Below are 13,871 nucleotides of genomic sequence, written 5' to 3'. Positions count from 1 at the left end.
TATCAAGGTCTCTCCATTCTGGTTGGGTCTGAAGCCCAACATTTTCCAGTACTGCTTGACCACTTCCACTTGTGTCTTGTTTCATTCTCAACTCCATTGCAGCTGCTGTCTGGGAAATTTAATATAGTCTCACCTGTGCATGCATAGCCCAGCTTTTGACCAAGGACTCATGGGGAGCTCCCACACAGACTTTCAGTACCCACTTCTGCATAGCTCCCTCCCCTCCTGTGCCCTGCCTTGCAGATTCTAGGTACTTTTGCAACTCTGAACTGTTCTGTACCTTCTCAGCATATTGGGTCCACTATACTCTGCTTGGGCTCCAGGTCCCTGCTCAGTAGACAGGAAAATTTCCCCAGGCAGACATCCAGGGCAGTCGTAGGGTTTACCTCAGGAGTTTGCCTTCTCTCAAGGATCACAGTCTTGTGCTATTTGTTGTCCAGTGCCTGAAAACAATTGACTCATATGTTTTACCTAGTTTTATAGTAGTTTTTGGTGCGAGGGCTGATTTATTAGTACCTGTTATTTCATCATTGCTGGAAGAAGTCCCAGTATATGGTTTTGATGTATGTTCACATTACCACATGACTGAAATTTTGCTACTTTAACAGTTGAAGAGCTATATGAAGAGATAGCTTGATATTGTTGATGATATAATTCTTCCTTATCTCCACACTATCTCAGCAAAAAGGTGCAAATTTAAACTCATTTTTACTAAACTGATAAGAACAGATACTACACTTGATCTTAGCCAAAAGGCCGAGAAGCGATTAAACTCATTTTTAAATGGTTATGCTGATTTGGTTTATTTAGTTCTTTCATCAAGTGAATGTGTAATGTAAACATTTAAAGTTTTTCATTCTAGGGGCGCCTGGGTTGCTCAGTTGGTTAAGCATTAGACTTCGGCTCAGGTCCTGGTCTCATGGTTCATGGGTTTGAGACCCACATCAGGCTCTGTGCTGACAGTTCAGATCCTGGAGCCTGCTTCAGATTCTGTGTCTCCCTCTCTCTCTGCTTCTCCCCCACTGGCACTCTGACTCACTCTCTCAAAAATAAAAACATAAATAAATAATAAATAAGTTAAAGTTTTTCATTTTTGTTTCTTAAAGTTTATTTTGAGAGAGAGAGAGAGAGAGAGAGAGAAAACTAGTGGGGGAGGGGCAGAGAGAGAAGGGGACATAAGATCCGAAGTGGGCTCTGTGCTCACAGCAAAGAGCCTGATGTGGGGCTTGAACTCACAAACCGTGAAATCGTGATCCCTGAGCTGAAGGTGGGACACTTAACTGACTGAGCCATCCAAGCATCCCTAAAGTTTTTCATTCTTTAATGGTAGTTTGGTTCTCTTAAAAGTCCAGATTCCAAGTTAATTTTTTGTGATCTTTGATGATAGTACTTAATTATCTTCTGATATCTAATATTGCTGATGAGAAGTCTAACTCATGTTTCTTCAGGATAATTTCATTCTCTTTTGTAGTTTTTAGAGTTTTCTCTTTATCCTTGTTATTCTGGGTTTCACTTTGATATGTTCAGCTGTGTGGCTTTTTTTGTGCCTTTTTTTTTTTTTTTTTTTTTTAAGAAATTTATCCTGCTTGGCATTTGGTAAATTTATTCAAACAGTACTTACATCTGTCTTTGTTTTATGATAATTCTCAGTCATTGTTTATTATGGATCTATTTTTTTATTTAAAAATTTTTTTAGTGGGGTGACTGGGTGGTTCAGTTGGTTAAGTGCCCAGCTCTTGGTTTCAGCTCAGGTCATGATCTCACAGTTCATGAGATTGAGCCCCACGTCAGGCTCCATGCTGATGGTGTGGAGCCTGCTTGAGATTCTCTCTTTCCCTCTGTCTGTCCCTCCCCCACATGCGTGGACACTTTCTCTCTCAAAATAAATAAATAAACTTAAAAAAACCATTAAAAATTTGTTTAGTGTTTATGTCTTTTAAAAGTTTATCCTTAATGTCTTTATAGATTTGTCTATCTTGGAGATTTCATATAAATGAAATAATACAATATGTAGTCTTTTGTGTCTGGTTTCTTTCACTAAGCATAATGTTTAAAAAAAATTGTTTTATTTTAGAGAGAGAGAAAACGTGAGTGGGGAAGGGCAGAGGGAGACAGAGAATCTTAAGCAGGCTCTATGCTCAGCATGGAGCCTGACACGGGGCTTGATCTCATGACCCTGGGATCATGACCTGAGCTGAAATCAAGTCAGATGCTCAACCCACCAAGCCACCCAGGTGCCCTAGCATAATGTTTTCAAAATTCATCCATGTTGTGGGGCACCTGGGTGGCTCAGTTGGTTTAGCCTCTGACTTTGGCTCAGGTCATGATCTCGTGGTTTGTGAGTTTGGGCCCCACATAGGGCTCTGTACTATCAGCATGGAACCCACTTCAGATCCTCTGTCCCCCCTCTCTCTCTCTGTCCCTCCCTGGCCCTCGTGCTCTCTTGCTCTCTCATTAATAAACATTAAAATTTTTTTAAAAATTCATCCATATTGTAGTATGGACCAGTACTTCAGTTATTTTTATGGATGAACAATATTGCATATTTTGTTAATCTGTTTATTATTGATGGACATTTGGGTTGTTTCCACTTTTCCCTACTAAGAATAATGCTGCTGTAAAAGATTCAGGTACTACCTTTTCTTTTAAATGTGCTCTTTTACAGTCGCTAATCTGCCTTCCCTAACATGTTCATTTCAAACACTGTATCTTTAATTTCCAAGGTTTCTAATAGAGTTTTCCCCTCTTTCTGTTTGATCTATGGCAATGTGTTCTTTTTTGAATTTTTTTTTATTTGAGTATAGTTGACACATAGTACTACATAAGTTTCAGATATACAGCATAGTGATTCATCATCTCTACAGGTTGTGCTATGCTCAATACAAGTGTAGCTACCATCTGTCGTCATACACTATTATGACATCATTGACTATATTTCCTATGCTGTAGCTTTTATTCTCATGACCTGTTCATTCCATAACCACATGCCTGTATCTGTTACTCCCCATCCCCCATTTTGCCCATCCCCCATTCCCCTCTCCTCTAGCAACCATAAGTTTGCTGTCTGTATTTATAGGTCTGATTCTGCTTTCTCTTTGTTTATTCATTTGTTTTTGTTTTCACTTATGAGTGAATTCATAGGGTGATTTTTACGGCTGTGTAATACTCCATTGTATGTATGTGTGTATGTATATATCAATAGCTGTCTATATATGATGTAGATGTATATATACTTATATATATATACATGTATACATATGTATATACACACACACGTGTGCATAGCACATCTTCATTCACTCATCTATCAATGGATATTTGGGTTGCTTCTATATCTTGACTGTTGTAAATAATGCTGCAGTAAATATAGGGGTGCATATATCTTTTTGAATTAGTTTTCTCCTTTTCTTTATGTAAATACCCAGTAATGGAATTATTGGATCATATGGTAGTTCTATTTTTAATTTTTTGAGGAACCTCCATACTGTCTTCCATAGTCGCTATACCAATTTACTTTCCCACAAACAGTGCACGAGAGTTCCTTTTGGATCCACATTCCTACCAATACTTGTTATTTTTTGTGTTTTTCGTTTTAGCAGTTCTGACAGGCACAAGATGATATCTCATTGTGGTTTTGATTTGCATTTCCCTGATGATGAGTGATGTTGAGCATCTTTTCATGCATCTGTTCGCCATCTGTATGTCGTCTTTGGAAAAATGTTCAGACCTTACCATTTTTAATTGGATTATTTGTTGGGGAGGTTGGTGTTGAGTTGTTATTTATTTATTTTGGATATCAACCCCTTATATATATCATTTGTAAGTATTTTCTTTCATTCAGTAGATTGCCTTTTTGTTTTGTTGATAGTCTTCTTTCCTTTCAGATTGTTTTTTAATTCTGTTTCTTCATGTATAAGTTTTATTAGTTTATTAGTTGATATGTGTCATATTTTTCATGTTATTGGTCTTTGTTGGTTGGTAACTTTTAGATAAGAGCTAATTGTCCATCATCCATTTGTTTTGAACACATTCTGCATTGACAGGGTTCCAGTAGGAAGCTCTCTGTTGCTGAGCCCTAATCTTGCAGGATATGTATCTTAGATTAAATTTTGCTTGAGTGGTAAGATACAAAGCTCTTGCATCTTAATAGACTACATAGTTCTGAGTCTTATCTCCACTTACATGACGTAGCTCTAAGGCCCTCATCTTGTGTCAGTGATCCTGCTACTAGCATCACTTGGCTTTAATCAACTCTCTGGTAGTTTGTGTTTTGGGTCCTTGTTTAGATCTCCTGTGTATGGCCTGTGTGGATCTTGCTCTTACATCTATGGCTATTGCCATATTAGTCCTATGTATTTTTCCCTAGTCCAGGCCCCAAAGATGGTGCACATCTTTGGTCCTCACCTACCATTGTGGATTTTCTTTTTTCCTTTCTGAAGATAAGGGGAATCTCTGTCTCCATTTCTGGTGTGTAAAGATTTTTCTCTTTTTCTCACCGTGACTATGTATTTTCTAGACTATGTATTTATTAAGATTTAAAAATACTTGTTTTGGGGCACCAGACCAGCTCAGTCAGTTGAGTGTCTGACTTTGACTCAGGTCATGTGCTCACAGTTTGTGGGTTCAAACCTGGGTCGGGCTCTGTGCTGACAGCTCAAAGCCTGGAGCCCGCTTAGGATTCTGTGTCTCCCTCTCTCTTCATGTCTCCCCCACTCGTTCTTGTTCTCTCTCCCTCTCTCTCTCTCTCAAAAATAAGTAAAAATTAAAAAGAAATTAAAATACTTGCTTTAATAGATGATGGGTATTAAGGCAGGCACTTGTGATGAACACCAGTTGATGTATGACAGTGTTGAATCACTATCTTGTTCACCTGAAACTAATATTACACTATTATGTTAACTGGAATTTAAATAAAAACTTAAAAATTTTTTTTTATCATTTTATGTGTTTGAATGGGAAGGTGCAGTTTCTTTTTTTTTTAATTTTTTTTTAACGTTTATTTATTTTTGAGACAGAGACAGAGCATGAACAGGGGAGGGTCAGAGAGAGAGAGGGAGACACAGAATCCGAAACAGGCTCCAGGCTCCGAGCTGTCAGCACAGAGCCCGACACGGGGCTTGAACTCACGAACCGCGAGATCATGACCTGAGCCGAAGTCGGACGCGTAACCGGCTGAGCCACCCAGGCGCCCTGGGAAGGTGCAGTTTCAACATATGCTCAACTTATCTTGAAATAGAAGGCTTTGGGGTGCCTAAGTGGCTCAGGCGGTTAAGCGTCCAACTCTTGATTTCAGCTCAGGTTACGAACTCACAGTTTGTGAGTTCGATGCCCACGTCCAGCTCTGCACTGATGGTGTGGAGCCTGCTTGGGATTCTCTGTCTCCCTCTCTTTCTGCCACTCTCCTGCATACACTCTCTCTTTCAAAGTAAATAAATAAACATTAAAAAAGAAATAAAAGGCTTTTATTTAGTTTTATTGTTCTGCCTTTCACATTTAACTCAGTCCATCTAGGTGTGTGTGTGTGTGTGTGTGTGTGTGTGTGTGTGTGTGTGTGTGTGAAGTGAGGCAATTGAAACTGATTTTCCTCAAATAACTACACATTTTCTTTTAAATTGTTAATTAGATTTCTGGAGAATTCAGTTATTGACAATACTTTTTCTTATGTATCTACATGTTTTACCCATTCTGCATTGAATCAGTACTTCAAAGACAAGGTAGGACTCAGGAACAAATTTTCTCTTATTTCACAAAAGGTAATTTAATCACAGTAAAAAGGGATCACTTTAGGTCAGAAAGTTGGTCATTGGTAAAACTAAAGATTGATGCAAGGCATCTTGGTTCAGTGCCAAGTTCACTAAACCTCAGTGTAGCACAACCTTGCTGCCATATTATCCCAAGCTTTACAATTGAATTATATTTGAAAAACAAATAATGGCAAGAAAAATACTACCCATTAAGATTGATAGCTAGTACTTGATCTTGGTAATGTCCATACTTTCTGAGGTTACAGATTTATTAGATATGTAGTATGAGTGCTGTAGGAGAGAGTTGTGCTTTTATTTTAGGATGCATTTTATTATTGTTTTTAAAGTTGGATTCTTGTATAATATCAACACTGTCAACCTCATTTACAAAATCTTTGTTTTTAGTTCTCCATTATACTAGTAATGTAGAGGAGAAATAAGGGATGGCATTTTATAAAATGGGAGATTTGTTTTTTTTTCCTTTATAATATGAGTGCCAAGATACAGAAAGGAAGGACAATGATGCAAATTTTGAGGTTCTCTTTGTTGATGATGCAGGACCACCTGGTGCTTTGTGGAAAGATAGTTCTAAGTTAACATATGTAAACATACCAAGTGGTTAATTTGTGAACAAAATTAGGAAGAGTTTGTTTTACTTTGTAAAGACTACCTTATTAAATAAAGAAAGTACTGTATTAGGTAAATGCCTGAGAGGGCCATTCTTGAATTTTTCTGCTTTTAATTCTAAATTAGCTCACTTACTGGATTTGTGTTTATCAAATAATGAATTAATTTATTGAAAACAGAAGAATATAAGCTAGAGCTGTCAGTTCTGAAGATTTCTAGCTTTGGACATGACCTTGTGGAAATTAACTGAAAATACAAATTGATTTAGCAAATGTGAAAAATTGAAAACATGAGATTAAATGTCTTAACCCCATAAAGTAATTCTAAATGTTCAAGCAATTTGCTGATGCATAGCCATTTCCAGTCATACTTCAAATTTTGCAGATAATCTTTTCATCAGGGAAATGCCTTCTTGGCTCATCAGTTTAATAAACAATTCCAGAAACTCTGGTACTTATCCAAACTGCCTTTTTATTTATTTATTTTTTGTCTCCATTTCTTCTCACACAGAAATACAATCTATACTGCCCGGATTCTCTGCAAAGCTGAACTGGACTTCAGAAGAAGCCAGCTCTTCTCAGGACATATCAGGGGTAACACCCTTCCAGATGATTTTTGAGGCAGGTTTTGTTGTGGTTCTATAAATTACTGATATCTTGATTCTCATTTTTCTACAAATATAATAATAGGAAAGAAAAGCCTAGGTCCATCACAGTTCCAAGTTGAAATGAAATAAGGCATTGGCTCCCAGACTTCTCTGTGCAGATTTCAAACCCCCCCCCCCCCCCGTAGCTTTTAAATGACTGGTATTTGTGTCCCACTCCAAGAGGTTGATTTAATTGGCCTAGGGTGTTGGATTAGTTTGCTCAGGTTGCCATAAAGAAATACTATGGATTGGGTGGTTAAACAACAGAACATTATTTCCTCATACTTTTGGAGTCTAGAAGTTTAAGAATAAGGTGCCTTGTCACTGTTTCCTCACATGGTTCCTCTGTGTATATGTGGTGGGAGAGCTCTCTAATTAGTCTACAACTTCTTATAAGGACATCTTCCTGTCAGATTAGGGCTCCACGTTTATGACCTCATTTAACTTTATTTATGTCCTCAAAGCTCTGTCTCCAAATACAGTCACATGGGGGGCTAGGGCTTCAACGTATGAATTTTAGGGAATACAATTTAGTCCATACTGGTGTGGCCTGGGCTTTAAAATATTTTTGAAATCCCAGATGAAAAAATTCCAAGGTGATTCCTAATGTGCAGGTAAACTTGAGAACCACTGAAATTAAGCCATTATTTGAGTTTGGATCTCCTGAAAGACAAAATAAAAATGGATTCCCAGTGTAGATCCTATTGGCATACATTTTATTAGGTTGACTTAAAGATCTTTATTGATTTATTTGTAGCCCAGATTTATGAGTGACAGTTGAGTTTTCCATTCCCTTTACCAATTCTGTGATTCCCTATTCTTTCTTTCCTTTGAATTTGTGGAGACATAAAGAATTAGAGTACTTTAAACATTCTCCCAAGAAGCACTTGGGAGGCCTTTCTTCACGTTTGGACAATTATATGCTCCTTCTCAAAGGAAAGGGGTGCAGTATTGCGACAATAGATTCCCTGGCCATGCCTTATCTTCTTTAGGAGAATGATGAGTAAACAATCTGGAGCAATTAATGGTTAGTCAGCTCTGAAACTATTAACATTAAGTAGCAATAAAAAAGCTGATTTCAGTGAACCAAGGAAATCAGTTCTAGTAAAGGAGATCATGTGTTTTAGCCAGTCTAAACAAACAATGATAATTCTTATACGTAACATTTATGTATATTATTTAAGCCTCCCAACAACTCTGTGAAGAACAGAGATTATCACCCAATTTACAGGTACAAGAAAACTGAGATTCAGAGAATTAGATTGACTTTCAAGGGTCATATGAAAGTTAAGTGACAGGATTAGAATTTGAACCAAAGTCTTGTACTCATATTAATCAGGTCTGTTTGAATATTTATTCACTCATTGAGAAACCTGTGTTTGTTCAAGCCGGCCTTACTTTGCTAGATGTTGAAGGTACAGTGACCCAAGACATGTTACTTGATTCCAAGGAACCTGAAATCTAAAGGAAAAGATAAACAAGCAAACAAATAATTATAATACACTGTAAATGTATTATGATAGAGGTAGGATATATATATAGGAAGGATATCTAACCCAATGGGAAGTGCCCAGTTCTCATCTCTTGATGAGACTGAAAACAGATTATCTGATATAAGGAGTTCAGAGACTTGAAAGAATAGGGATTTGTCTTCAGATTGATAAAGTTTGTCTTATTTTTTTTCCTTATTGCAAAAGCAGTGTTTCCCTCAGGAAAATCAGAGAGAGCATTTAGAACACAGATAATTTGACATAATCAAGGTAGCCACTGTTAACATCCTAGTGTGCACCTTTTCACATAAGAGTGAGGCATTTCAGCTTCAGGTTTTTAGAATGGTACCATTCCAAATTATGGCCATGGAAATAGGTGGCTGGAAATGCCTGGAGGTCAAGGTTGTTGGGAGTTGAAGAGTTCAGGAAATTATGTCTAAATTGTTGCTTAGACAGGCCATCTACTTGGATGTGGAAGTCAACCCATATGATGGTATGTCTTAAAGTGCTGAGGGAAACTGATCTCAGTGCCTGCAGTCAGCTGGTGATCCATGAAGAGTGGGGAAGAGTAGTATGACCTCAGAGGAACAAGGATTCCCTGAAAGCATTTGTTCTATTACATCTCTTTTCTCTGGTACTATGCAGCTATTTAAAAGGTACTTGAATGAAGGAAGTGAGAAGGGGAGATTGTGAACAAGCTAATTATATATACCTCAAATGGGGAGAAGGGTTAGATAGCAAGGTTCAGAGCAGAGGCTAGTGAATGGAGACATCTGTGAAAAAGCTATAATAAATGATCCACTGCTTTGGGCATGTGAGGAAAACTAATCCCAGGAAATACGAAGAGAGCTTCATTTAGGAGAGATGCATAAGCTCAGAGTCAGTCTTGTATCTTGCATCTTGGAGTCCATTAGGCTGGATAACATGTACTTCCAAAAACAATTTGATTTTACAAGATCTTCTTGAAAACTTTATCCATTTTTATATTTATTTTTGCCGTAATATTAAAAATGATAAAATTGGTAGAGGTAAACATATATACATATAAACATCTTCATACTTATATTTATCTATCTCTATTTCTCTAACTAGAGACAGGAAGAGACAGAGGCACTGACTGACTTTCTTCTAGACAGTCATATAGGGCCCATGACTACATAAGTTCAGTTTGAAAATATAAAACAGCTCTGATATTCTGTGATATAATTAGATTTGTATTTAAAGGTGAAGCCTGAACATATGATTCAGTAGTGGTTTCTGCTGCCCAGGGCTTGCAGCATCTGTTTTTTCCTAACACACTTAAGTAAATTCACTGCTTCTATAGATATGTTAGGCTGGGGTACTGCGTTCCTAACACCCAACTGTAAAAGGCTGTAAAAGACTTTGTAGACATACACACATACATATATTCTCTCTCTCTGTTTCTCTCAATAATTTATGAGTAGATCTTAAAAGGAGGCATTTGCTTTATGTTAACTATCCTCTGCTAATAGGACATTAGGTCACTTTATCTTCTCAATCTGAATTAGGTGCCAGTCTTTCTTGTGCATTTCTTTCGCATCTCTTATATATCTAAATCATAAAACTTTCACATTGTCATATAAGTTATTTATTTGTCTTTCCCTTCTACTTAACTGAACTCTTCAAATTCAGAGATTGTTTTATTTCCTCTGTAGGCCCAAGTATATAATAAGCTTCATTGAGTGTTTTGAGTGGATAGTTCAGTAGTTTGCATAAGTATTGCCTATCAGGGTCCATAAAAGTAATGATAGATAACATAATATCTGATTCAGGAAGCTATATGCGCCGAAAATGAACTTTCTTGGAGAGACAGCATTGCATAGTGGAATGTGGACTTTGAAACAAGTCATATCTAGGTTTGAATCCCAGTTCTTAACTAGACATGTGTGACCTTGGACAAATCAAACAGCTTATTTAGTCTCATTATTTTCATAAATAAAATGGGGAAATTTCCTACTTGCGTACAAACTGTTTGGCATGTAGCAGGTGTTCAGTAAATGGTACCTCTCATCATTATTAATTGTAGCCCCTTTCTGGTAGCTGCTGAAGGAATTTACACTTACTTGGTTGCTTTACTGCTAGATATAATTAGCCCTTTCTATGATGTACCCTATAATAACAAAGGCTACAGAAGTTTGAAATTGTTCCAAGAAGTTGTTTTGGAAGTGCTAATTACAGAAAATGCTTCGAAGAGATCATTGCTTTTCTACTATTTGAACATTTTATGATAAAAATTTTTAAATGAAGGATGTGACTGTGATGTGTACACTGCAGTTATAAATTAATTACCACTGTTTTTGTGTATGAATAATCTTAGATCTGTGTCCAGAATTTTCTAATAATTCCCATCCATTTTTCTGATAATTTTTGCTAATGATTCTGTAATAATCTAATTTCCCCACCCATTGCACAATTCTTGATCTCATTTTCAGTGTGCTTACAAAAAGTATTACAATAATTTATTCTTTCTGTTTCTTCCTCATTGTGTTATGATATTTTGAGATCTGGGACCATTTTTTTCTTAATATGTACCTACTACATGGCTCTGTATTCTCTGAGCCACCGATAACTTACTGATATTTTTTTACTCTATTTCTTCTTCTCATTTTCCTCAACTTCTCTATTTTGTAGAAGACTCTTTATAACTTTAGTTTTAGGGACACTGTATTAAATACAATGAGCCATTATAGGATAGTGGTTAATACTAAAGCTTTGAATCCAGATCAGGTAACCTTAAGAAAGTTGTTTGACCTCTTTGAGACTCATTTTTTTCATCCACAGAATGTGGGTTATGTGTACGTAATAGGGCTTTTGTGAGGGGTAAATGAGGTAGTTAATACAAGTAAGGTACTTTTGCTCCATTCCTGGAATGGAGAAAATCCTCATTAAATTGTAAATTTTATATTTATAGGGAGGTATCTGGGTATGCTTGAAAGAGCACGGACAGTTAGTGTTAGACAGACTTAAGGTTAAATTCTGGCTCTATCACTGAACCGCTGAGTAACCTTAGGCAAGTTGCTTAACTTCTTTGAACCTCATTTAAAAAAACCTACAGAGAAGATAGTACCTGCCTCCAGGTTTGTTGTGAGGTAATGTAGATACAGCACCTGCAAAATGCTTGATGCTTGCTATATAGTAGGCATTCAACAAGTGATATGTACTATTGTTGCCATGTATAATATATACTTTCAGATTATTATTTGGTCCTTAAAACAGTTCTGTGAGGGGGAATGGGTAACTTTTATCCCTGTTTTGAAGATTAGTAAATGAAGTCCAAAGCAATTAAGTGATTTTTTTTTTCATGGTTACGTATGTAATTTTTATAGAGCTAGTACTAGAACACAGGTCTTCTGACTTGTGAGATTTTTGTTTTATAGCTTTTCCCAAAAAATAAAGTTTAGATAAATGGATTGATGATGAAAAGTAGGTTCCTTTTAGTGTCTGTTAATTTCACTCCATTCTTAATAGAGATTGACTCTCACATCAGGATGGCAGAGCTAAGAAAGAGTTAACGCTTCTTAGCTCTGGTCTGATACTTTTAAATTTGTTACAAAAAGTGGTTTTGAGATTGTGGGTTTTACTCTGACCTTTGTTCACATGTCTCCTAAAGTTCCATGAAATAGTTTAACCCAAGGAATGATGGCTGTTAGATTCTCTTTTGTATCCAATTCTTAGACCATCCCCTTGGATGTCTGAGGAGCTTTCTCTAAGGTGAGAGTTACCTTTATAGGAAGAAATATCACAGTTTAATTCATTTGTGCTCCTGGGTTTGTGTATATGTGGTAGAAGTTTTTGCTGGATTGTTACAGGTTGATGAAAAGCCCAGAACTTTGATGACAGATAGTTTGGTGATAAAGAACTTTTTACGCAGAATCATCATGGTACACCCTAAGGTAAGCTGTTCTTTTGCATAGTAATGATTCTTTTAAATCACATGTTTTCAAGAGACCTCTACTCTGTAGGACGTGGAAGGATATGCTTGGTCCTCTTTTCTTTTAATGACAGTGATTACAACTTTAATATTGAATTGATTTGATTTCTGTGCCCCTAACACAGTGTTGGTGTTGGTCATGTGATATAGTTGATAGCCCTTGAATATAGAGCTTTCTTTGAATTGTTGTTTTTACTTCCATATTATTTTATTGTATCAGTTTAGATACTTTTTTGCCTCCTCTGTGCTTCATTTTTCTGGATAATAAACCTTGCTGATTATTTCCTCCTTTTCCAAAGTGACTATAAGAGCAAATCAGGAAATTTTGACAAAGTACTTCGAACTTTGGAGAGCTATAATTTTTATTATTACATGTAGTTAGATATGTTTATAGGGATGCACACTGTTAAGTATGGTATATAACTTCTCCCTTTTTTCTCTTGCTAGAGTCAACTTTTTATGTCTTTGGCAGGGTTCAGTGCATATTATATGCCAGTTACTTCTGAGTCCTTTCCATACACTTATTCACTCACCTCATGCAACAGCCCTTGTGAAGTAGGTTTTATCATCATCATTCCCATTTTACAGCTGAAGAAACTGTGGTATAGAGGTTAAATAACTTGCAGAGCCAGGATTTGAAGTCAGGCAGTCTAGCTCTAGAGTCTCCTATTACATAGGAAGGAAAATGTAAATCAAAAGTAGGAAATAATTAGAACAGTGAAGTGAATTGGAGGGAGGACATAAAAGTCAGATGGGGGGAAGGGAAGAAAACACAAAGAAAAAAGTATGGAATGTTCTATATATGAAAACCATGGAAAAAATGGAGAGAAAAATCAATAGTTCTTTTAAGGGGGAGAAGATATAACTGGGAGAACAGCAGAGAACAAAAGTTAGGATATTCTGATAATCTGTGACCACTTGGAATTGAAGTGTAGGACTCAATATAAATTTAGATGCAGAATTTGAGCACAGGTAAATGTTAATTATGTTAGTTGTTTAGGGAAAGTGCAAGTGAAAACAAGGTGATGTAAAGAATATCTACACCCTTTGGGAATTAAGTATGGAATTTTTAAAATCTCCATCCTTGTTGATGTTAAATCTCATACCCCATTTACTTTGCAGATTAGATTTAATTTCAGTGTAAAGGTGAATGGAATCCTTTCCTTGGAAATCTTTGGGTAAGTCCTTAAATCAATGGCTTAAATTTATGCCATGGTTTTATAGTTTTTCTCAGTCATTATTGCCCTATTTCTAGTAGCTTCACAGTTTGACTTCTTGACCCAAAGTTACCTTGAAACTAATTTTCTGAGACTCCCACATTTTCTTATTCTATATTAACTTTTAATGAGTAAGTAGATTCATCTATATCTTTTTGTGTCTTTCCCTCTCACCAGAGTGGGTGATCTTAAAAA

General features: G+C 36.5%; 1 protein-coding gene and 1 pseudogene across 1 annotated transcript in view; one reads left to right on the top strand and one right to left on the bottom strand.

The window, feature by feature from the left end:
- The window catches only part of CUNH11orf80 (chromosome unknown C11orf80 homolog), a 96,493-nt gene that overhangs the window by 45,139 nt on the left and 37,483 nt on the right, over positions 1-13,871 (top strand). Inside the window, exons 4-6 of the mRNA XM_019415115.2 lie at positions 6,882-6,991; positions 12,338-12,421; positions 13,582-13,637. Of these exons, the coding sequence (XP_019270660.2) occupies positions 6,882-6,991; positions 12,338-12,421; positions 13,582-13,637 (250 nt within the window). The remainder of the gene's footprint in view (positions 1-6,881; positions 6,992-12,337; positions 12,422-13,581; positions 13,638-13,871) is intronic.
- LOC128776358 (U2 spliceosomal RNA) lies at positions 624-768 on the bottom strand (annotated as a pseudogene).

Source organism: Panthera pardus, unplaced genomic scaffold (genome assembly GCF_024362965.1).
Source record: "Panthera pardus isolate Hobbes unplaced genomic scaffold, ASM2436296v1 HiC_scaffold_12, whole genome shotgun sequence".
NCBI classification, from domain to species: Eukaryota; Metazoa; Chordata; class Mammalia; order Carnivora; family Felidae; genus Panthera; species Panthera pardus.
Note: the sequence above shows the minus strand (reverse complement) of the source record. Positions and strands in the feature narration are given on the sequence as shown.